The 23,693-nt window shown below is 46.6% G+C and overlaps 2 protein-coding genes across 7 annotated transcripts; one reads left to right on the forward strand and one right to left on the reverse strand.

The window, feature by feature from the left end:
- Window positions 1-349: 349 nt before the first annotated feature.
- Polr2h (RNA polymerase II, I and III subunit H) lies at window positions 350-9,679 on the forward strand. Of its 2 annotated transcripts, XM_090343138.1 has the most exons (5): window positions 350-1,079; window positions 2,869-2,952; window positions 3,038-3,131; window positions 5,547-5,630; window positions 9,304-9,679. In XM_090343138.1, the coding sequence occupies exons 1-5, from the start codon at window positions 1,007-1,009 to the stop codon at window positions 9,419-9,421; spliced, it is 453 nt and encodes a 150-aa protein (XP_090199264.1). In that variant the 5' UTR covers window positions 350-1,006; the 3' UTR covers window positions 9,422-9,679. The 2 variants fall into 2 exon arrangements, with proteins under 2 accessions (XP_090199264.1, XP_090199265.1); XM_090343139.1 differs by lacking the exon at window positions 3,038-3,131 and having other exon boundaries at window positions 9,304-9,427.
- A 4,850-nt stretch (window positions 9,680-14,529) lies between these two features.
- On the reverse strand, window positions 14,530-23,437 carry Thpo (thrombopoietin). Of its 5 annotated transcripts, XM_090343156.1 has the most exons (7): window positions 21,860-23,437; window positions 20,383-20,548; window positions 20,021-20,148; window positions 19,573-19,659; window positions 16,032-16,199; window positions 15,723-15,803; window positions 15,255-15,621 (listed from the first exon to the last, which is right to left on the reverse strand). In XM_090343156.1, exons 1-7 carry the CDS (start codon window positions 22,088-22,090, stop codon window positions 15,337-15,339), a joined length of 1,146 nt encoding a protein of 381 aa, XP_090199282.1. In that variant the 5' UTR covers window positions 22,091-23,437; the 3' UTR covers window positions 15,255-15,336. The 5 variants fall into 5 exon arrangements, with proteins under 5 accessions (XP_090199271.1, XP_090199266.1, XP_090199278.1 ...); XM_090343145.1 differs by having other exon boundaries at window positions 14,530-15,791; XM_090343140.1 differs by having other exon boundaries at window positions 14,530-15,803.
- Between the last annotated feature and the right edge of the window lie 256 nt (window positions 23,438-23,693).

Below are 23,693 nucleotides of genomic sequence, written 5' to 3' on the forward strand. Positions count from 1 at the left end.
ATGCCGTACCAGAACCAAGGCGCATTTGGGAAACAGACGGTGCTAACGGGGAGAGTGCAGGGTGAGAGAGGAGCTGGGATGAGCGAAGGGCTGGCCTCTGCTCTCCACCGGAGAGGACAATGTCAGGATCAAGGTACACGTCGATCAGTGTCCAGGAAGAGAGGGCAGTGGTGGGAAAGCAGAGTAGTGTCAGGTCGAGGGGACACTGCGGTGGGGGAGCACGGTGTGAGGAGCTCAGGGCCAGGCCGAAGGTGCAGGGTTGGGGTGTGTGTGTGAGTACTGGGCCCCCGGGAAGAAGGGCACGGTGGTGGGAAGGGTCCGGAGACAGTGCAGCCTTTTCTCTTTACAGTGACATCATGGCAAATTCCCAAACCCGACGGACCAGGCTCGGGTAACGACCTGCAGAGCCGGGCCGGACCGGGCTGAGCCAGCGCTGGGGAGAAGGGGGCGCGATGCCAGCTGGCGTCCTGGGCGCCAGCGCTCTGGAGGCGGGGATCTGCTTCACCCGTCCCCCGAACGGACTGTGCCCGGAGGGCACGCGGGCCGACAGGGTAGGGCCGGGCTTTTCTGGGCCAAGGATCAAGGTCCTTTGCCTGGGTTAGGCCCCTACGCATTCCACTCTTCAGAACCCGGACTCTGAAGAGGGCGCAGTGGAGCCCCGAGGAGAGCCACGACCCACGCTGCCGCCGCCGCTGGAGGCGGGGCCTCCGGTGTCCCCGCCCTGGGAGGAGTCACCTGGCTCGGAGACCCACCCTCCATCTCTTAGCCAATCCGAAGCCGACTTTGGGAACGGAAGTTAAGACGCCCTGAAAGGGAGGCGGCGGAAGTGGCGGCGTCACTGCAAGTCCATGCGCAGGCGCCATCCTGCCGCACCGTGGCTTTCTGGAAGCTGCTTTCTGCCTCCCCCACCTCCTGTTCTCCACGCCATGGGGTGCTCGAGCCCCTAGTTGTGGCCGCGGGTTTATCTCTATCTCTTCTGCTGCTCTTGTGACACCCCCCTCCCACGATGGCGGGCATCCTGTTTGAGGACATTTTCGATGTGAAAGACATTGACCCGGAGGGTAAAAAGTTTGACCGGGGTAAGTGAGCTGGCGGGGGGAGCACACGGGGAGAGGGGAGCGTTTGTGGGGCGCGCTGCAGGGCTCCTGCCCGCCCGACTCTCTGGGCCTGCCGAAGCCAGCAAGGCTGGGGAGGCTGAGACAGCGTTCTCTGGCTTCACCCGAGCGGTGCTTGGGGCCCCATAGCGCTGGCAGACTCCCGGGCCACAATATAATCGCTGCCTACTTCGTATCACGCGCCGGACCTCCAAGGTCAGGTCAGGTAATAATAATAATGATGTTGTTGGGCCGGGAGTTTGGCCTAGTGGTAGAGTGCTTGCCTAGCATGCACGAAGACCTGGGTTCGATTCCTTGGTACCACATACATAGAAAAAAAAAAGCTGAAAGTTGGTGCTGAGGCTTAAGTGGTAGAGCTCTAGCCTTGAGGAAGTCCAAGGACAGTGTTCAGGCCCTGAGCTCAAGCCCAGGACTGGCAAAAAAAATAATAATAATGATGTTGATGATGAGTTCTTGACAGTAGTACCGGTTAAATTCGGGGCATTGGGCTTGCTGTACTGCTTGATCCACGCCTCCAGCCTGATTTTTTGCTGGTTATTTTGGAGATGGAGACTCAGGTTGCTTTCCAACTCTGGGAATCTTAACCTTTTGAGTAGGTAAGATCACCAGTGGGAGTCACTGGCTCCCGAATCTAACATCCTTTTGTTGCTCTTGGAATCCTAACGTTTTGTGAGGTTCTCTAAGTTAAAGCTAACAGCTTGATGCTGGATTCATACCTCTGTTTTGCCATTGTTGAGTAATTGTTTCTCTTTTTTTATTTTTTTGCCTAAGGATTGAGATGATTTTCAGGATAGAAACGAGTTACTTTCTTTTGAGTGAGGGGCTGGTAACTGGATTGGAACTCAGATCTTCCCACTTGTTCAACCTGCTTCCTCAATTGATGCTCTGCCACATCTCGGAGCTGATTGTGTGGTGGTCAATTGGAGATAGTAATACAAACTTTTCTGCCCTGGCTAGCTTAGAACCACAGGCCTCTGAGTCTTAGCCTTCTGAATAGGCACAATCCATATCACCCAGCTCAGATAAAAGTTTTTATGTACCCTGGTAATCCTCTAAGCACAGTGCCTCACACAGAAAAAAAGAAACAACTGGATGAATGAATAAGAGTCTAGAGTCAGGTTCTAAATTATTCACACAGTACTATAACCTAGATTTTTTTTTTTTTTTTTTGTCAGTCCTGGGCTTGAGCTCAGGGCCTGAACACTGTCCTTGGACTTTCTCAAGGCTAGAGCTCTACCACTTGAGCCTCAGCACCACTTCTGGCTTTTTTCTATGTATGTGGTACCTAGGAATCGAACCCGGGTCTTCATGCATGCTAGGCAAGCACTTTAACCACTAGGCCAAACTCCCGGCCAACCTAGATGTTTTTGCTCCCAGAGCTTCGATTCTTCCTGGAGATTCTGATCACTTGCCACATTTTCTTTGCATTTCTAGTTTTGACTGAGTCTGTGCTCCCTATAAGAGCAAAACAGATTTGTGGGTAGACATTGGGGCAGATCCAATGTTTTGTCCCATATAATCCTCCAACTGGGATTGTTTTGCTGGTGTTGGGACTTGGACCCAAGGTTTCCATTTGCTCACAGCAGGCACTCTACCACTTGAGTCATGCCTCCACTTCTAGCATTTTGCTGGTTAATTAGAGATAAGATCTTATTGGATCTTGGGTTTTCAGATCTCAGCCTCTTGATTAGGATTATAGGTGTGAACCATCAGCATCTGCCTCATTTTTTTTTTTTTTTTATTTTTCCCCCAGTATCTCGACTACATTGTGAGAGTGAGTCTTTCAAGATGGACCTCATTTTAGATGTAAACATTCAGATTTACCCTGTAGATTTGGGTAAGTATAAGATAATAAGGAGAGGTTTTTGGGTCTCTTCTTGTTTCAGCTATTCTTCACTTTCAGATATTGATGTTTTTTTCAGGTGACAAGTTCCGATTGGTCATAGCTAGTACCTTATATGAAGATGGTACCCTGGATGATGGTGAATACAACCCCACAGATGACAGACCTTCCAGGTGAGAGAAGGGACTAAGAAGATAAATGTTATAGATTGACAGTTATTTTATTCCTGGAATAAATGATGATTAGTAGCATCTGAGTAGCTGGAAGGAAGTTGGCATGCTTAAGAATTTTACAGTCTCTGGGCACTTGTGATTCACGCCTATAATCCTAGCTAATCAGGAGACTGAGGCCTGAAGATTGAAGTTCCAAGCCAGCCTGAGTAGAAAAATCCCTGAGTCAATATTATAGCCAGTTAACCATCAAAAACCTAGAAGTAGAGCCATTCAAGGGGTAAAGTACTAGCCTTAATTAAGCAAAAGAAGCTCAAAAAGAAAGGAATTTTATAACCAGCAGAAATTGGTACATTGGACACAAACCCCTTTGTACAATTAAAGATAATACAAAAATACAAAAGAATTTTATAACCATCAAGGTGAAACTCCCTAGTACAATTAAAAACTGAATGACAGGGCCGGGAGTTTGGCCTAGTGGCAGAGTGCTTGCCTAGTCTGCACAAAGACCGGGGTTCGATTCCTTGGTACCACATACTTAGAAAAAAGCCAGAAGTGGTGCTGAGGCTCAAGTGGTAGAGTTTTAGCCTTGAGAAAAATCCAAGGACAGTGCTCAGGCCCTGAGCTCAAGCCCAGGACTGGCAAAAAACAAAAAAACCCCTGATGACAGGAAAGTAACTAGGCTTTGTTGGAGGATGAGTGTTGTTGGGAAGGTGGAAAGGAGAATGTGGTTGAAGTACTTTCTATGCGTGTTTCTTTGTTTCATGAAACAAAGAAACCTGTTAAAATTATTTTGAGAAGGAGATAAAAGTGGTAGGTGGGGATGAGATTGTTAGGTGATATATTGTGTTTAGTAATACACACAACAGACATTAATTTTAGAAGGAAGATTTCATTAGATATTTCCACATGTTTACAATATATTATTGTCACTCTTATTCCTTCCATCACTCCCCCTACTTTCCAAAACAATTTCAACAGGTTTTATTGTTCTATTTGCTAATAAATATCTTAATTACAAAAAGGAATCTGAACAACAACTAGATTTATTATTTATCGAAGCAGTAGTTGATGCTGTGTTTGAGGTATAGCTTTTTTGTTTTGTATTGTTTTTGTTGGTTGTGGGGCTTGAAGTAAGGGCTTGGCTGCTGTCCCTGAGCTCTTTTGCAAAAGAGTAACACTGTACCATTATGAGCCACAGTTCTGCTTCTATTTTTTTAATTGTTAATTGGATATAAGAATCTCACAGGAAAGCTGGGTGCAGTGGCTCATGCTTGTAATCCTAGCTACTCAGAGGCTGAGATCTGAGGATCATGGTTCAGAGTCAGCCTGGGCACTAAAGTCTGTGAGACTCTTTTTTTTGCCAGTCCTGGGCTTGAGCTCAGGGCCTGAGCACTGTCCTTGGACTTTCTCAAGGCTAGAGCTCTACCACTTGAGCCTCAGCGCCACTTCTGGCTTTTTTCTATATGTGGTACCGAGGAATCGAACCCGGGTCTTCATGCATGCTAGGCAAGCACTTTAACCACTAGGCCAAACTCCTGGCCCCCGTCTGTGAGACTCTTATCTCCAATTAACCACCAGAAAACTGGAAGTGGCACTGTGGCTCAAGAGGTAAGGTGGTAGGTATCCTTGAGCTGAAGAACTCAGGGACAGTGCCCAGGCCCAGAGTTCAAGCCCCATGACTGACCAAAAAAAGTATCTCACAGGAACTTTTCTGCCTGGGCTGGCTTTGAATTGTGATCCTCAGATCTCAGACTCATGAGTAGTTAGGATTATAGTTGTGAGCCACAGGTCCCTCCCTGGTGACATGCAGCTTTTTAAAGGCTGAAGAAATGACCATTGAGTGACCTTGGCTATGCAGGCCTTTGTAAAGCAGCTCTGCTTATTTGTTGAGTACCTGTAACCTCAGTTTCTTTAGTCTCTGTTCCTCATCAGGAAAATACAGCAGATTATGCCTAGCTCCCAGAATTGCTGGGAGAACTAAATGACCTCCTGTTTCTTTTTTTTTTTTTTCTTTTCTTTTTTTGGGTCATGGGGCTTGAACTCACCCTGGGCACTGTCCTTGAGCTTTTCAGCCAAGGCTACCACCCTATCCCTGGGCCTGGGCGTTGTCCCTGAGCTTTTCAGCCAAGCCTACAGCCCTACCCTTGAACCAAGCTCCAATTCCCTCTTTCTAGAGGTTAATTAGAGATAAGAGTCTCAGGTCCTTTTGTGCCCAGGTTGGCTTTGAATCTTGATCCTTAGCTCTCAGCCTCCTGAGTAGCTAGGATTACAGAAGTGAGCCACTGCACCCGACTGACCTCCTGTTTCTAAGGTGCTTGGTTATCAGGCTGGCACTTAGTTACCAGCTGCCATTTTAAAAGAGTCTCATATTGTTCATTATCATGAAGAAATAACTTTACCACAATTGTTTCACAGGGCTGACCAGTTTGAATATGTCATGTATGGGAAAGTGTACAGGATTGAGGGAGATGAAACTTCTACTGAAGCAGCAACACGCCTGTAAGTTGTATATTTTGGTGAGAATTCTTTTCACATTCCCTGTTCAGTGAATTTGGGCTGTGCTTCTGAATCCTTTGCTGGGCTTTCTCAAGCACTGCAGACCTAGGTGGGACTTGGGGGGGGGGGAATGTGGGTCACTTCCCAGAGAGATATCTGGGAACAGTCTCTAGTCTGCAATATTGAGAACTCATATTGCCAATTGTTAGTGATGCAAATGAGAAACTGGTAATCTTGCTGCATGAAATGCAAAGGAGAGTAGCTTCCCTAGGAATTACTGGCAGCATTAAGTGGTTAAACTACTAGGCTTTTTGTTTTTATTTGTGCATACATATGTGTTCTGCTACTGTGTAAACCAGACCTTAGTTCTTTGGTTTACCTGCCTATTTTTTTCTTTTACAAATTTAATTTAAAACTACATATATATATATATATATATATATGTGCAAGAAATTTGAAACAGTAATAAAGTGATAAAGGAAAAAAGTTACCTGTACATCTATCTCTCTAGGTATAGATGTATAGGTAACTTAGAACCTTTTGCATAAACATTTTTGAATAGTCTGGTTTTTTTTTGCCAGTCCTGGGGCTTGAATTCAGGGTCTGGGCACTATCCTTGGACACTTGGTTTTGTTTGTTTTATGTTCATTTCCAAACGTTTTAATTTTTTTCCCAGTTAACTTCATTCGTCAGTATTTGAGCTTAATAATCTAGTCCCAATAATAACAATAGAATATTAAAAGTAGGGGTTGTTGGGTATGTAGCTCAGCATTAGACCATGTGTTTAGCATTTATAAGGACTTAGGTTTGGTGCTTTGCAGAAAATTACAACGAAGGGAGAGCCAGACTCAAGTGAATATACCCCTGGTCCCAGCGTTTTGGAGGCTAAGACCAGAGGACTGAAAGTAAGAGGCCAGTCCGGCTGCATAGTGAGCTCTTGTTTCAAAAAGCCTTGGATACTTTTTGCTTAAGACTAGCACTCTGCCACTTGAGCCCCAGAACCACATACACAGAAAAAACTGTAAGTGGTGCTAGGGCTTCATGCATGCTAGGCGAGCATGCAGTCACTAGGCCATCCTCCCGGACCCCTAAGTTTGTTTGTTTTTTTAACAATACCTACATTTTAATTTTTTTGAGATCATGTTCTTTATTATTAGTAGTACTAATTTTTTTTTAACCAGTCCTAGGGCTTGAACTCAGAGGCTGAGCACTGTCCTTGGGCTTTCTCAAGGCTAGAGCTCTTATCACTTGAGCCACAATACCATTTGCTGCTTTTTCTATGTATTTGGTACCGAGGAATCGAACCTGGGTCTTTGTGTATGTTAGGCAAGCACTCTATTGCTACGCCACACTCCTGACCCTTGATCATTATTTTGTTTTTGTTTTTTTTTTGTCTTGTTGGTCTTGGGACTTGAACTCTGGGCATGGGCACTGTCCCTAAGCTCTTCAGCTCAACTCCTGCCCCTTGAGCCACAGTGCCACTTCCAGTTTTCTGGTGGTTAATTGGAGATAAGAATTTCATGAACTTTAGTGCCCTGGCTGTCTTTGAACAACCCTCAGATTACAGGTGTGAGCCACCATTCCAGGATTACCTTTTTTTTTTTTGCTTAAGAATGGTGCTCTACTATTTGAGCCACCTCTCCATTTCTAGCTTCGCTGGTTAATTCCTGGTAAGAATCTCTTAGATTTGTCTGCCTGAGCAGGTTTGTAACCTGGATCCTTAGATCTCAGCCTCCAGAGTAGGTAGGATTACAGACACAAGCCTCAGCATCTGGGTATTACTTTATTTATTTATTTATTTATTTATTATTTTGTTGGTCATGGGGCATGAACTCGACCTGGGCGCTGTCCCTGAGCTCTTCAGCTCAAGGCTACCACTCTACTCCTGGGCTCGGGTGTTGTCCCTGAGCTCCTCAACTCAAGGCTACCATTCTACTTCTTGAGCCACAGCTCCACTTCCCATTTTCTAGTTATTAATTGGAGATAAGAGTGTCACATTCTTCAGTTCCCGGGCTGGCTTTGAACCTTGATTCTCAGATTTCAGCCTCCTGAGTAGCTAGGGTTACAATAGTGAGCCACCATGACAGGCTGTTACTTTAATTTTTATTAGCATATATTAGGTGTGTGAGGGGAGTTTCACTGTGACATTTTCTTTTTTTTTTTTTTTTTGCCAGTCCTGGGCTTGAGCTCAGGGCCTGAGCACTGTCCTTGGACTTTCTCAAGGCTAGAGCTCTACCACTTGAGCCTCAGCACCACTTCCGGCTTTTTTCTATATATGTGGTATGTGGTACCGAGGAATCGAACCCGGGTCTTCATGCATGCTAGGCAAGCACTTTAACCACTAGGCCAAACTCCCGGCCCCTCACTGTGACATTTTCTTACGTGTAAACAGTGTATCCAGTCAACCTTACCCCTGTATCACTCTCCCTTCTCCCCCTCCCCCTTAAAACAATTTCAGCAGGATTCATTGTTTAGTTTTCACACATGAAAATCATAAATACTCTGGATCATATTCATCTTTATTCATCCTCTTTGTTAGCCCTCCCCCTTCCTTCTGTATCTATCCCCTAACAGAGCTTCTTTTACTTTCCTGTCATTAATTTTAAGAATTTTAAGATTTTTGAGGTAATGTTCATTTTAATTCTTTCTTCTCTTTCCTATGTTAGTTTAAATGTTTCCTAAATATTTAATAGCTCTATAACATTGTAGTCTTATGTCTTAATTTATGTCTTAAAATGCCTTAATTTATTGCCTGTTTCTCTAATTCTGGGCACATATTTTTCTCCTTAAAGTTTTTTTAAATTGTCATTATAAAGATGATGTACAGAGAGGTTACAGTTACATAGGTCAGGTAAAGAATGCATTTCTTTTAGGATAATGTACCCTGTTTCTATTTTTCAACTTTGCAGATTTTTCACTTTGCCACCCACCAGTGACTCAGACTGTATTCCTAGTTACTCAGGAGGTTGAGATCTGAGGGTCGAAGTATGAAGCCAGCCTGGGTAGGAAATTCCATGAGATTCTGGTTAGGAAAAAAAAAGGCCTTTGGGCTGGGAGTGTGGCCTAATGATAGAGTGCTTGTCTGTCATGCATGAAGCCCTGAGTTTGATTGATCTGTACAGCATACACAGAAAAAAGTCAGAAGTGGTGCTGTGGCTCAAGTGGTAGAGCCCTGAGTTCAAGCCCCAGGACTGTCCTCCCCCCCCCCCCAAAAAAAAAAGAAAAATCACTTGAGCTTTGGCTCAAGTGATTGTGTACTAACCTTGAGCCAAAAGCAACAACAGCCAAAAAAACTAAAGACAGTACCTAGGCCCTGAGTTCAAGCCCTAGGACCTACACAGAAGGAAAGAAAGAGAAAGAGTGAGAGAGCAAGAGGGAGAGAAAGGGGAGAAGGAGGGAGGGAGGGAGGGAGGGAGGGAGGGAGGGAGGGAGGAGAGAGAGAGAGAGAGAGAGAGAGAGAGAGAGAGAGAGAGAGAGAGAGAGAGAGAGAGAGAGAGAGAGAGAGAGAGAGAGAGAGAGAGAGAGAGAGAGAATATGAGAATATACACTGCCTTGCATCCGCTTTGAATTTTGGGTTTCTGATGACCAAATAGTTCTTTTCTGTGTTTTGGGATAGAGAGCTTCTGGGTAGCAGCTGCTCCAGAGCTCATACTCAAGACTGGGCCTTGTGTTTCAGCTCTGCTTACGTGTCCTATGGGGGCCTGCTCATGAGGCTACAGGGGGATGCCAACAACTTGCATGGATTTGAAGTGGATTCCAGAGTTTATCTGCTGATGAAGAAACTGGCCTTCTGAATTTCCTGGGAAGCCAGCCATGCTGCTCGCCAGCCATGTCATGACATCATTCAAGTCTGAAGAGAGATTGCTGTTGTTCACCTGTTGAGGAGAGTTTGGTTCATGTCCACCTTGGGTGAAACTTTAGCTAGTCTGGACTCATTGGGAAACTGACACTTGACTGTAAAGGACCAGTGGAAGAGCTTAAAATGAACCAGAAGTTGTTTTATGTATATGATTTTTTTTTTAAAAAAATTAAACTTGACTTTTTCAGACTTCTTCCCTGCCCTTGGGTTTTTGTTTTTGAGACATTGTTTCCCTTGTTACCCTTGTTTTCCCTTGTAGCCCAGGCTGAATGTAAACTGACGTTCCTCTGCTTCCTAGGTACTGGAGTTATAGTCCTGCATTGCTTTGCCCTGTTTCTCCTCACCCTTCAAAGAAATTTCATATTCTTTAAAATCTAATTTTGGGGGAGGATTTTTTTTTAAATTATACATTAGTTTTTATGGAGGCGGTTATTTCCATATATACATACAATGTACTTTTTTTTTTTTAAAGCACTTCCACTTAACTCTATTGTCCCTTTCTTAAAACAAATGCAACTGGTTTCTTTGTGGTGATTCTTTTTTTTTTCTCCTCCCAATCAATGTGTGCTATGTTTCTGGCCCAAAGCCATCACCCATATAGAGGACCTTCTCCAGTCCTTTGCTATTGGGTTTAGAGTTGGCTCAGTTTTTTGGCTATTGCAGTATTTATTCCTCAATGTGGTCTTCTATCTGGGAGAAAGTGATGTGCTTTGGCTCCTGAGGGTAGAACCCCAGGCCCCGGAAGATACCACCCATTTGGCATAGAATTTTGAATTGGCAAGGAGCCCTGCTCATGTTCTTCCAACTCCAGTCTCTCACATTGACTTGAATGAGTCACTTTCATGGCCTGGAAATGCTCGTTTCTATGGAAGCTTGGAGTGAAGGCTTTCAGATCCAGCCATTGGGTAGAACTATGACAAGGAAGAGGGGAATTGGTGGCTATGGAGCAGGTGGAGGAGTGGCTGTCTCTTTCTATTCGGGTGGTAACTGGAGAAGGAGGGTAAAGGGTAGCTCTCAGCAGTGACACTGAGCAGGAAGTTGCTACACAGACCAGTGAAGTGGACAAGGTACCAATACCAATGAGGGTGACAATCCAGTGCCAGTGAGAACAACACAGTAGCCTGGCTCAGGTCACTAGTGGGGAAAGAGAGAAAGGCTAGGGAAGGAAATAGTAATGACCCAGACTCCAACATGCGAGCTGGGTGTCTTCCAGTTGCCCCTGGAAGTCACCGGGAAAATGTATGGGACTCCTATTTTCCTTGGGGAAAACTGTCCAGGATCTTTCTGTTTAAAACTTTTTTTTAATGTCCTGATTTTGCCACTGATGCTGGTCTCCCTGCTGGGATGCCTGGAGTGTTTCCTTCCCAATCATTTTCAGGCATTTACATGAGGTGTGAGAAATGGTATTTAGAGAAATACGTTGGAAGTGGCCCGCAGCAGGGAGGAGGAAAGTGTGTTTCTTTTACCTTGATGAGCTATATTGAGGGTTGGGATGTCATAGAATCTTAGCACTTTTCTTCCTTTAGTAGTTTTTTTTAACAGGGTCAGATTTCTTGAGGTATTAGAGAAAGATGAACTTAGAGTAGAAGATTCTAATTACCTGTAACAGTGTCTAGGACGTCATAACCTACCAGATGGCAAAAGAAGGGGGACCAACTAGTTGAATAGGCATAAGAGTATTGTGGTTCTAAAACTGTTTTTGGCTTTACTGGGGTCAGGATCTTGCTAAGGCAGGTGTTGCACCATTAGGCCATGCTTCTAGTTCTAGAGAGGTTTTTTGTTGTTTTGTTTTTGAGTACTACAGTGTAGTCCAGGCTATCCTCAAACTTAGACACCTTCTGCCTTAGCCTCCCAAATGCTGAGATGAAAGGCATGGGTCACCACACTGAACTTGTTTTTGTTTTTTTGAGACAATCTTGTTGAGTTTTGCAGTTTGGCTTGGATCTTGTTATGTAGCTTAGGCTGATCTTGAACTCAAGATCCTGCCTCAGTCTCCTGAATGCTAGGATTATAGACATAGACTATCGTTCTCTGATTAAGTTTTTATTCCCTGATTAAGTTTTTTTTTTTTTTTGTGTGTGTGTGTGAAAGGAAGGAAAATGGGATAGAATCAAGCAAAATGGGTTGAATTTTTTTTTTTTTTTGCCAGTCCTGGGATGTGAGTTCAGGGCCTGAGTGCTGTTCTTGGGCTTTCTCAAGGGCACAACTCAACCACTTGACGTCATGGCCCCATTTCCGGCTTTTTCTATGTATGTGGTACCAAGGAATTGAACCCTGGTCTTCATGCATGCTAGGCAAGCACTCTACCACTAGGCCAAACTCCTGGCCCCTGAGATCTTGTTTTAAAAAAAACTTCAGGATAGAGTGCTTGAGAAAAGTCCAAGGACAGTGCTCAGGCCCTGAGTTCAAGCCCTACAACTGGCAACAAATAAATAAATAAAATTAATAAACAGGATCTCAACTGGGTTTTAGTGGCTGATGCCTGTAATCCTAGCTACTCAGGGGTCTGAGATCTAAGGATCAAGGTTCAAAGCCAGCCCAGGGAAGCCAGGCTGTGAGACTCTTACCTCCAATTAACCACCAGCAAACCAGAAATGGAACTGTGGCTCAAAGTGGTAGAGTGCTAGCTTTGAGCAAAAAGAGCTCAAGGACATTGCCCAAACCCTGAGTTCAATCATATAACCAATGGATACCACCACTATCAAGGTTTCACTGTATAGCCCAGGCTAAATTCCTACTTGGAATTCTTCTCCATAGTAAGCTTTAGGTTAGATTGGTGTGTGTATGTAATGAGGTTTGAACTCTGGCCCTCCTGCTTCCTTGGGAGAGGCTCTACCACTTGAGCTACATCCCTGGATTAGAGTTTTTTGTTTGTTTGTTTTTGTTTTTGCCAGTTCTGGGCTTAAACTCAGGGCCGGAGCACTGTCCTTGGGCTTTCCTCAAGGCTAGTGTTCTACCCTGAGCCACTGCACCATTTTCTGGCTTTTTCTATGTATCTGGTACTGAGGAATTGAACCCGGGTCTTCGTGCATGCTAGGCAGGCACTCTACCACTAGGCCAAACTCCCAGCCCCCCCGGATTAGTTTTAAGAAGGGCAGATTGGTTCATGAGTTACTTGCTCTGAACCTGTAGTGAGTGAAATACCAGTATCCTGGAGCTTTTAGCAGTTTTACCATCTTTGTTGAGGACCTGTAATTATTTGGTCCTTTGGTATACATGGATACTGGTTCTTTATGTGCCCACAAGTATTTCATTTGATCATTAAATTAAAAAAATTATTTGGGACTGGGCACTGTTTTTTAGTTCTTTTGCTTAAAGGCTGGTGCTCTCCTTGAATCACAGCACTACTTCTAGTCTTTTGATGGTTAACTGGAGGTAAGAGTTTCACAGATTTTACTGTCCCAGCTGGCTTCAAACTGTCATCCTCAGATCTCAGCCTCCTGATTAGGATTATAGGTAAGAGCCACCAGTGCTTGGCTTTAACCTATTTAGTACTTGAATAAATTACAATTTTTATTTGTTATTCCTTCCATCAGTATCATCTGGAAGTTTAGTGTGGATGAGCGAATTCTTTCCTATCTGAGATTTAGACATCTGAAATTCTTGAGCTTTGTGCATTTGTTGATTCTTCCTCTGTGGTAAGGAGAGAGGAACACATGGTGGAACACCCACCAGCGTCTTCCCTTTTCCTACTTAGATCTCTTTAGTAGTTTACGTGTTTGATCTTCAGGGCTTAGCAGCCTTTCCCTGTTGAGTACAATCAGTGAACGAGATACTGGATGATGTACTATACTGGGGAGATTGTGGTTTGAGTGAGTCACACTAAGTGTTTCTTTTCCTGCCCCAGGCTATGGGACCACTTGGAAACTCACCTGCTTCTCTGAGCTTTAGTTGCTTCATTTGCTAACTACAAATGGATAATCTTAAGGGAATTGTGTAAGCATTTTACAAAAAGTTAATATACATACAATTCCTGGCTTTCCCCGTTTGCCTTCATTTTAGGGCTCTCCTGGCAGCCATAATGGTAATTACACAGGACTGTTTCTCCCATGCACTTGTGGGAATGGGAAGTGAGGCTTTAACTTGCTCTGTGCTTGTCCTCCTGCTGCGTGGGCTCAACGAGCCCAGTTCATGCCACTTCCTGCACTTCCCTCTGACCTCCACAGGAGGGAGGTAGGAGCCCAGGCCTGGGGAAGTTTCCTGCTGAGTTGCTGATGTGCTAGCTGTTTGCTCAGCTGTCACTTCCAGGTCTTCACTGAACTGTATTACACAGCCTTAACTGGGGTGTGAAGCTTCCTGTTAGTTTTTTTTTTTTCTTCTTTTTTTTACGGTGGGGGATCTAGTTCCCCTATAAAGAACATCTTTTTCTGGCTTTCTAATTTGCTTTGGGTACTCTCATTCTGTGTATGTGTGTGTGTGTGCGCGCGCACGCGCGTGTACGTGCGAGCGTTGGGGCTTGAACTCTTGGCTTAAGAGCTGTCTCTGAGCTCTTCAGCTCAAGACCAGTGCTCTACCACTTTCAGCCATAAGGGCTTGACCTCTCTCTCTCTCTCTCTCTCTCTCTCTCTCTCTCTCTCTCTCTCTCTCTCTCTCTCTCTCTCTCTGCCAGTCCTGGGGTTTGAACTCAGAGCCTAGGCACTGTCCCTGAGCTTCTTTTGCTCAAGACTAGCACTCTACCACTTGAGCCACAGCACCACCTCTGCCTTTTTCTGTGTATGTGGTGTGAGGGCTTCCCATGCATGCTAAGCAAGCACTCCACCACTAAACCATATTGCTAGTCCCCCACTCTCATTCTTTTACAGGCTCAAGTTTGCCTATTGTATGGGGTTTTTCTTCTTTCTAGGGTTTTGCTATGTAGCCTAGGCTTCAACCTCACAATCCTCCTTTCTTAACCTTCTGAGGCTGGAGATTACTGGCATGCACCCATACAACTAGTTCTAGGAAAAGCCTTTTAAAGAGACACTTGTTGCTTATTTATCAAGAATAAGGATCTCTTTAGACTAGAGTACCAAGCATATTCTTAGAGAACGATGGCAACCAGAATGGAAACAGTGAAAGGTGTTAAACTTGAAGTGAAGCAAATAACCCTTCCTCTATTTAAAGGCCAGGCTAGGACTTTGCTGAATAAGAACATTTAGAAAATTAATGATCTGCAAATTTATACAGAGAATAGACCAAAGTGTGAGGCACGTGGCTCACACCTGTAATCCTAGCTACTCAGGAGGCTGAGATCTGAGAATCAAGGTTCAAAGCCAACCCAGGCACAAAAGAAACTGAGACTCATCTCCAATTAACCTCTAGAAAAAAAAACAAAAACAAAAACGTGAAGAGGGGCCTGGCTCAAGGGTAGGGTGGTAGCCTTGAACTGAAGAGCTCAGGGACAGCACCCAGGCAGAGTTCAGACCCCACGACCCACAAAAAAAATAAATAATTAAAAAAAAAATAGACCAAAGATAACTAGCTACTCTGATAAATATTGGAGATATTTTTTTTAAAAAGCTTCTGAAGTTTTATGATGTACAGTGAAAAACAATCCCCTTTTCTGTCTTATGTTTCCTTTCAAGGCTTTGGGTTTCAAGTGAAAGCAGGATGTCTGGGGTAGCAGCAGTTGTCTCTCAGAGAAAGAAACATGAGAGACATTGCTGATGCTGGCAGTCCCAGACGACTTAGCCTTCCTGTGACAGATTCTGGGAGTGAGGGTGGGTTGACACTGGGAGAGTGCTGGGAGAGCTGGCTATGATGGCAGAAGGGTAAGGAAACACAGGGTGCAGCTGGGGTGAGGCTGGTGTGGGTGAAGGAGAGAAGAGCGTATACTGTCCAGCAGGAGGGTGTGTTGGGAAAGTAGGATATTCAGTCTGGAGGTTGGGGGATAGGGATTCTGTGTCCGAAGCTCCTGATGGATGGTCTAGTGCTTCTACAGTCCTGGATGAGGCTCCAGGATAGGGTCCATGAGTTCCGTTCAAAGGTCCATGTGTCCTGTTTGGGATTTGGTCTGGGGACCTGGAGGTTTGGTTCAGAAGACCAGGAATCTTGGCTCTGAATCCTTGCAGCCTGTTTAGAAGTCCGGAGCCTGTAGTTCTGGCAGAGACACTGATGTTCATCTCCAGCAATCCAAAAGTCCTGTTTGGGAGCTTGCTGAGTGTGCGGGGAGGAGAGGTACTGTTCAGGACAGTTGGGGCAGGTAGGGCCCGCCTCACGCAGAGAGTGGGCCCTCCTACCAGCAGCAGGAAACGCACCTTGCCTCGGAGCAGTTGTTGGAAGCTCAGGAAGATGGCATTGGGATCCTTGTGAGCTGTGGTCCTGCCCTGTGGAGGAAGCTGTGGGCAGAGGATGGGCCTGAGGCCAGAGAGCAGGCCCACACATCAGCCCTTCCTTGACTACACACAAATGGTTTCAGCAGCCAGGCAGTTAGGGCTGGGATGGAGCACTCTTTCTAGGGCAGCTTGTGTACCCCAAGGGCATCCCAGGGGTCTCTTTTCTTCCTTCAAGTCTTTAGAGACTGAGTCAGAGGTTTAGTTTCTCTAGATCCTTAACTGAGGCCTTACCTGGGTCCCAAGAAGACCTTGCAGGGCCCCAAGGAGGAGGCGGACCTGCCCAGCAAGCTGTCCCAGAAGAGATGAGAGGCAAGTGGGACCAAGTTGGCCACGTGCTGCCATCACTCCCTCCAGCAGAAGGGTCACTGCTCCCAGAATGTCCTGTGCCTTGGTCTGCTCCTGGGAAAGAGATGGATGAAGAGAGAATGGGACTGCTTCAAAGGGTGTGCTAATAGTGGGTGGGGTGCCCTCAGGAGTAGCCAGCAGGATGAATCATAGGAGCTGAGAATTGGACAGGACCACGGTCCCACCCAGCACAGGAATTCTTTCACAGTCTTCCGACAATTGGTCATCAGGCCTGCTTCAGTAACTCCAGTGTGAGCCAACCCAGCCTGGTGTCACACTGACTCTCAGTCAGTGTTCTGGACTATTATAGTTTGTATAGCTCTAGGTTTTAGTGCTACAAAATCTTAGTACTGCAGTAGTTCAAGTTAAATATAAAGACAAAACTACCATAATGATCATAAAAGTGAAGGAAGGGACTCAAATGGAAAGGCTAAGCCGGGCATAGTGGCTCACACCTGTAATCCTAGCTACTCAGGAGGCTGAGATCAGAGGATCAAGGTTCAAAGCCAGCCTGGGCACTAAAAAGTTCATGAAACTCTTTATCTCCACTTAAACACCAGAAAGCTGGAAGTGGCACAGTGGCTCAAGGGGTAGGGGGTAGCCTTGAGCTGAAAAATTCAGACACAGCACCCAGGCCAAGAGTTCAAATCCCACGACTGGAGAAAAAAGTAAAGGCTAAAAATAAAAGCAATTCATAGGAACTGCCTTTCTCCCCTGAGCCAGGGTCCCCAGCAGACTTGAAGAAAGAAATGGACTACAGGGATCTCAGGGAAGTGGGAGAATGCTTCCTTCTAGTAGGTTTTTCTGGGTCCCAAGGGAAAGTACTTCTTGGCTACTTCTTTTCTCCAAGCCAACCAGACAGGTTTGTGGCTTTTTTTTCTCAACCATTCTTTCTACAACTTATTTTCTAGCCTCTTACTGTTCATGTTGCTTGCTTCTGAACATGTTAGTTGAATGTGGTTCCTCCTGATAAATTAGCATATGTCTCGAGAGGCATGAGAGATGTCCAGTATTCAAGTCATTTCTTTTCCCAGTCCTGGGGCTTGAACTCGGGGCCTGGGCACTGTCCCTGAGCTTCTTTTGTTCAAGGCTAGTGCTGTACCACTTGAGCCATAGGGCCACTTCTGGCCTTTTCTGGAATCAAACCCAGGGCTTCATGCATGCTAGCCAAGCACTCTACCATGGAGCTACATTCCTAGCTGTCAGGCTAAAACTTATAGAGTTCTATTGGTATGTTTCTATAATGTGGATGCCAAACATCCAAAGCAGTCAAAGTAGCTTAGAATTACTAGATTTAAAAGTAGTTTCTTGGGCTGGGAGTTTGGCTTAGTGGTAGAGTGCTTGCCTAGCATGCACAAAGACCTGGGTTCGATTCCTTGGTTCCATGTACATAGAAAAAAGCCAGAAGTGGTGCTGAGGCTCAAGTGGTAGAGCTGTAGCCTTGAGAAAGTCCAAGGACAGTGCTCAGGCCCTGAGCTCAAGCCTAGGACTGACAAAAAAAAAAAAAAGTAGTTTGTTTAGGACAGGGGGTGTAGCTCAGTAGTACAGTATTTGTCTGACATGTGTAACACCTTGAGTTCTATCCTTAGCACTCTCAGGGAGAGAGAAAGAAATGGGAGAAGAAAATGAATAAAAGTAGCTGCTTCAGCGGCTGGGAGTTTGGCGTAGTGTTAAGAGTGCTTGCCTAGCATGCATAAAGCCTGGGTTTGATTCCTCGGTACCACATACATAGAAAAGCTAGGAGTGGTGCTGTGGTTTAAGTGGTAGAGCTCTAGCCTTGAGCAAAGTCCAAGGCCCTGAGTTCAGTCCCGAGGATGGCAAAAACAAAACAAAACAAAAAAACTGCTTCAATTATGTTACAGGGCTGGGAATGTGGCTTAGTGATAGAGTGCTTGCCTAGCATGCATGAAACCCTGGGTTCAGTTCCTCAGTATCACATAACTAGAAAGAAGCTGAAAGTAGCGCTGTGACTCAAGCGGTAGAGTGCTATCCTTGAGCACAGAGAGGCTCAGGGACAGTGCCCAGGTGCTGAGTTAAAGTCCCAGGACTGGCAAAAAAAAAAAAGCGGGAGGGGGGGGTCTATTTAATATTCTTGAATATTTTTTTTGGTATGAAGTAGAGCTAGAAGTTTAAATGAGGGAATCAATGTGCCATAGCTTAAAAGCTTGAACAGGAATTATACATGTAGAATTATCTATACCTATCTATATCTTAATTTCGCCTTTCATATGGTGCTGGGATGGAAGCCATGAGCCTCACAACTACTTTATCACAGAGCTACATCCCCAGCCCTTGATATATTATGTATGTATATACACACTTGGGGCACTGTAACTCAGTTGGCCTTGAACTTGCAATGTACCCCAGGCTGGCCTTGAACTTGCTATCTCCTGCTTTAGCTTCTCTAGTTCTGGGATGTGACACAATGACTAGTAGTTATTTGAATCTTGATTCTGGCCTTTGTTGTTTTATTTTATTTATTCTTTTTTTTTGTGTGTCAGTCCTGGGGGGCTTGGACTCAGGGCCTGAGCACTGTCTTTGGGCTTTCTCAAGGCTGGTGCTCTACCACTTGAGCCACAGCACCATTTCTAGCTTTTCTATGTATGTAGTACCAAGGAATGGAACCCTGGTCTTCGGGCATGCTAGGCGAGCACTCTACCACTAGGCCAAATTCCCGGCTCCTGGCCTTTGTTATTTTAGTAGTATTTCCTAGATTTGGATCATGTGGAGAGCAGATCAGAAGTTACCCACAGCTTTTATGGTTTTAGCGTAGAATTTATTTGAAATACTGAACCTGAAATCTATCGTTTTGTCCATAAAATGTCATTATCGATTGGGTCAGCAGAGCCAAGTGAAGGTAAGGTATGTTTAGGGAGTTAAAGAATTTTGACAGACTTATGGGAAGCATTTGGACCTGATGACACCACAGCGGTGAGCACTCTCCCTCTCCCTTTCCCTCTTCTTCTTCCTTTTTTATTATTATTGTGGTGCTAGAAATCACACTCAAGTCCTTTTGAGTATGTTAGGCAAGTGCTTGCTCTACTGAGGTATTTTGTGTGTGCATGTATGTGTATGTGTGCGTGCACACATGTGCATATACACTGGAGCCACACACATTTGCTGGGACTTTTTTTGTCATTCGTGGGGCTTGAACTAAGGGCCTGGGCGCTGTCCCTGAGCTCTTTTGCTAAAAGCTAGAGCTCTACCACTTGAGCTACAATGTTACTTCCTTCCTTGGTGGGCCTTTTTGATCTACCACTTCAGTTACACCTCTGCTCTTGGCTTTTTGCTGATTAATTGGACATTAGAGTCTCATGGATTTGTTTACCTGAACTGGCCTCTTACTGTGATTCTCAGATCTCAGCCTTCTGAGTAGCAAGGATAATAAGTATGAGCCACCGGTGCCCAGATAGGATGGCTTTCTTACCATCTGGGTTTTCCATTCTCCCAGGCTAAAGTCTACAGCAGGCAATAGGACAGGTGTGGACAAGGGATTGACGTCTGGGCACTGGTTCTGTTGAGAAAGTTGGGTAGGGGAAGAAAGGAACTGAAATAGAAAGGAACTGGTAGCTTCTAACATTTAAAGTACAGACTTTGAACCTGAGTAACTTGAACCCCAGCCATGCAATATCTGGGCCAATTTGGGCAGGTGATGGTGACTGGGACAGTCTTCTGGGAACATTATATTCAGACTAGAGCTTCTAAAAGAGAAACTTAGTGCAAATCATAAATCTTGCCCGGGGTGGGGTGGAGGGGAGTTGTGATTAGGAGACATACTGAAGAATACTCATTGGTTGGAGAGTAAGAGTAAGCGATGAGTGAGGGTCCCTTACCAGTTAGGTGGATTGCCAGGGGCAGTGTTTGGGAAATCTCACCAGTTTGCTGTGAAGGACGTAGGAGTCACGAAGCAGTTTATTTAGAAGTCGGGGATCACAGGCAGGAGGAGCTGGGCTGGAGAGAGTTAGTCTTGCAGTAAGGAGAAGCATGACCACGAGGAGCAATTCTTAGGTGAGAACAGATGAGGTTGACAGGGGTGGACAAAGAAGAAATCATCATCAGGTGATGATCCAGGAATTCCCACTGGAATGGACAGGGGCATCTGCTGTTCAGACAGACCCTGTATTCCTGGGAGATTGTGGTTGTAGTCTCCCCGTCCTCCCCCCGCAACCACATGCCTCCTTTCTCTTCCCCACTACCACATTCTCATTTGGCCCTAGTCCCTCAAGTGTTTTATTACCAGTCAGCTCCATTCTGGCCGGGATTTTGACTGGAGTGGCTGGCTCCCTGTGTGGGGCCTCTCCCCTGAATCCTTCCTGGGGCCATGGAGGCGGCTTGGGCCTTGGGCTTCTGGGCAGAGTGGGGTAGAGCACAGGTGGGCCAAGGAAGAGGCTCTGGAGTCTATCCTGAAATTGACAGGAAGAGTGAACATTCCATTCCATTCTTCAAGATAAAGTCGCAGAAGGAGATCAGAGGCTAACAGGCCTTGAGCTGCTGACCAACCCAGAGCTACTGAAGCTCTGACTGCCCCCACGTTTCTGCAGGACTATGACATATGGTGTATCCTTTTTGTTAGGGCTCTTTAGTGACTCTCACACTCCCTCCACCCTTCTGAGAGGAGCTGAATAGGATAAGTGTGCATACACATCTTCATTGGTCCCAAATTCTGAGCAGCTTTGATTGTGAGGTGGGAGAAAATCTGGGATGAGGATAGGGAAATGAAGCACTATGTGGTGCAAGCCTGAAGAGGAGGTTGGAAAATGGGATATGGGACCAGTATGAGGAAGTAACAGAGTATTGAGCATAGAGTATTGAGGCGTAGCTTCAATGTTGGGGAGTGGAGTGGAGGAGGAGAGTTGGGCAATGATATAAATGGGACCACCAGAGGAACAGGGATTAACATTTAGTGTGACAGACACCAGCTTCTCATTTGTTCCCTATTTACCCAACACATAAAGCCTCCTGGAGTTTGTCTTTGTACTTCATGCTCTGAGATGATCTCTAATCTAAGTCAAAAAGATGGGCTAACTGTCCTAGGACTTCCTTCCTGAGACAAATGGCCCAGGATTGGGCACCTGCTGTGCGAAGTGATGCCCACTTTCCAAAGTTTGCTTCACTTCAGACACCCACCAACATAACTACCTCATCGCTGCACCTGCTTCCCTGCCCCCTGTGCAGATCCCTTCCGGTTCCTTCCCAGGACCCCCCACACGGTTTCCTCCTCCTTTCACAAGTTGTGCAAAGAGGTCTGCACCTGATTCAATATTGGGATTTCCTGTAGGTCTGTCAACATACATGAGGCCCTCCTCCCACCACCCTCTCCTTGTGTGCTAGCTTGCCTGACCCAGCTTCCCCAGACCCAAGATTCAGAACCTTAAACTAGCAAGGGATGACCAGGTGAGAATAGAGATTAGGACTATGTTCGTCTTGATACTGAGCTCTTGAACTCTTTATACACATCTGCTTTCTTATTTTTTCCCAGCCAGAACTGTGCCTGTATTCCACCAAGTCTGTGATCAGTAGCTCAGAAACCAGCACCCAACCCCCTACCCCTGCTCTGTCCTGCTCCTCCCATTCTGGGAAGGCTCCACTCTTCTCGACAAAGGTCAGTGTCTGTAGGTTCCAGTTTTCCCGCCCCTCCCCCAACAGAGAGCCTAATTCTTTCCTGTCCTTCATACCCTACCCTCAATTAACCCCAGACCCTGCTTGCCACTCACCGGGTGGAGAAGGGCTCCAGCACCCAAGTGCACAGCAGACAGCACTCTGGGGGACAGATGAGTAGGAAGACATGCGTTGGGGCACAGCCCCTCCACTGCAGTGGGATCACACGCCTGCCCAGGCCACTTTTGCCCAATCAGAGTGCAGAGAGCCACTGGACACTGGCGAAGGCCCCCGGAAGTGACGATTTTTCCTACCAGTGCTGGACCTGGAGCCCCTGCCTGGACCATGGTCCACTAGCAGAGCCTTGATCCTCCACCCACACATACCACGGAGAGGATTTACATAGGGATCTGTTTTCCTAGGAGATGGGAACCTGGGACCTAGCTATAGGACAGAGGGAGAGAATCAGAGGGGGAATCTAGCAAGGCATGTTTGTCCTGGGGAAGAAACACAGAGGTTGTGGTGTGCTTTTTCAGTTCTTGGCTATTCAACTTTTTTTCCTCTGGACACCACACCTGTTGCAGAAATCCAACAAGACTCTTTTATTTTCTGGTACTCAGGGACCCCCTTTTCTGTCATTTCCCTCTTCCAAGTAGAAATCTGGTATTGCCAGTGTTAGCGAAAGATCTTGTTAGGGATCTGGTTATAGGGAAAGGGTGCAGATAGTTTGAGGAGGTTGGATGATGTAGGCTGTGTGCTGAGTTAACCTGAGCTCTTCTGCTAGGGCCCAGAGCCCTGGACAGTTGAGCCTTCCCTCCTGTGCCAGCACCTTCCTTTGCTTACCCTGTCTTCTGCCCTCTTCCATTCTTACCACTCTCCTCTTTGTGACAAGAGCAATAACCAGGCCCATGTGTCCCTGTCTTTGTAAAGACAGCTGCTGAGCCTCCCCCGCAAATACCTCTGTGCCGGCCCCCCTCTTCCTTTGGCCCTGGCTCTAGCTCCTTTGCTTTCCCCTTGGTCCCAGTCTCCCCACAGTCTGTCCTTGGGCCTCTTGGACTGACCTTGTCCCCTCCTCCTCCCCTTGTTCTTCCTTAGGCACTCTCCTGTGCCTGCTTGCAAGGATGGGCTGTCTGTTAAGGAGTATGGCCTAGATCCCGGAATTCTCCAGTTCACTCAGAAGAGATGCCTCCCAAGATTAGGAAAGGAGGGTGCTGGGATAGCTGGGAGGATGGTTGGGGGGGGGGGGAGGTGGGAGGGGACAGAGAGGCTCTACCAGAAAGCCAAGACAAAGGAGGTTGAGGATGTGCTGGAGAGGAAGTGGGTCCCTTGGATGAAGGAAAAGGGTGGGAACCCAAGGGAGTGATGGTTGGATAGGCTTGAGGACAGATTACAGTGGAGAGGGACCCGCTGTCACTCCACAGAAGGGGGTACACGGCCTGTTTCTGGCTAGGTCCTTGACCCGGAGAGTACTAGAATGCGAAAGACCTGGGAGGAGAGAGGGAGACACAGAAGGAAAAGGGGTGCTATGAGGCCCAGAGTCAAGGGGAGAGCGGTCGTCATCCTAAAGCCATCTTCATCCTTCCAGCGGTGTTTGCCCAGTGACTGGTCCAGGCCTAGGGCCCAGCTCTGCTTCTCCCTGGCCTGGGCCCAGACGCGCACCTTTTGGTCCCGCTGCCCGGTGGCCGCGGGCAGAGGGGGGCTCCAGGCCCGCCTCCCCTCCCCTCCCCCTGCCCCTCCGGCCCCTCCCTCCTCCCCTGCCCGGTCCCAGCCCCTCCCTCCCCTCCCCCCATTCGCGATCCGGGCCGCTGCGGCTGGGCCGGACCCCCCGGGCTCAGCCCGGCCCCTCACGGAGCCGCCGCCGCCGCCCCGTTTGCTGAGGAGGAGGCCCCCGGCCGGGGCGTCGGGCGAGGGGCATAAAACGAGCCGGCGCCGGCGCCCGAGGCACGAGAG

Source organism: Megascapheus bottae, chromosome 1, assembly GCF_031878675.1.
Source record: "Megascapheus bottae isolate mThoBot1 chromosome 1, mThoBot2.hap1, whole genome shotgun sequence".
Taxonomy (NCBI): domain Eukaryota; kingdom Metazoa; phylum Chordata; class Mammalia; order Rodentia; family Geomyidae; genus Megascapheus; species Megascapheus bottae.

What these genes read in the sequence shown, in the direction of transcription:
- Thpo (XM_090343140.1), bottom strand. Translation starts at nt 22,090, where the DNA reads ATGGTCCAGGCAGGGGCTCCAGGTCCAGCACTGGTAGGAAAAATCGTC. An exon ending in GGCCAGAATGGAGCTGACTG is followed by an intron (nt 20,149 to 20,382) that starts GTAATAAAACAC and finishes TTCTCACCTAAG; the next exon opens with AATTGCTCCTCGTGGTCATG. An exon ending in AAGGTCTTCTTGGGACCCAG is followed by an intron (nt 15,804 to 16,031) that starts GTAAGGCCTCAG and finishes CTCTGCCCACAG; the next exon opens with CTTCCTCCACAGGGCAGGAC.
- Polr2h (XM_090343138.1), top strand. Translation starts at nt 1,007, where the DNA reads ATGGCGGGCATCCTGTTTGAGGACATTTTCGATGTGAAAGACATTGAC. An exon ending in GATTTACCCTGTAGATTTGG is followed by an intron (nt 2,953 to 3,037) that starts GTAAGTATAAGA and finishes TGTTTTTTTCAG; the next exon opens with GTGACAAGTTCCGATTGGTC. An exon ending in ACAGATGACAGACCTTCCAG is followed by an intron (nt 3,132 to 5,546) that starts GTGAGAGAAGGG and finishes ATTGTTTCACAG; the next exon opens with GGCTGACCAGTTTGAATATG.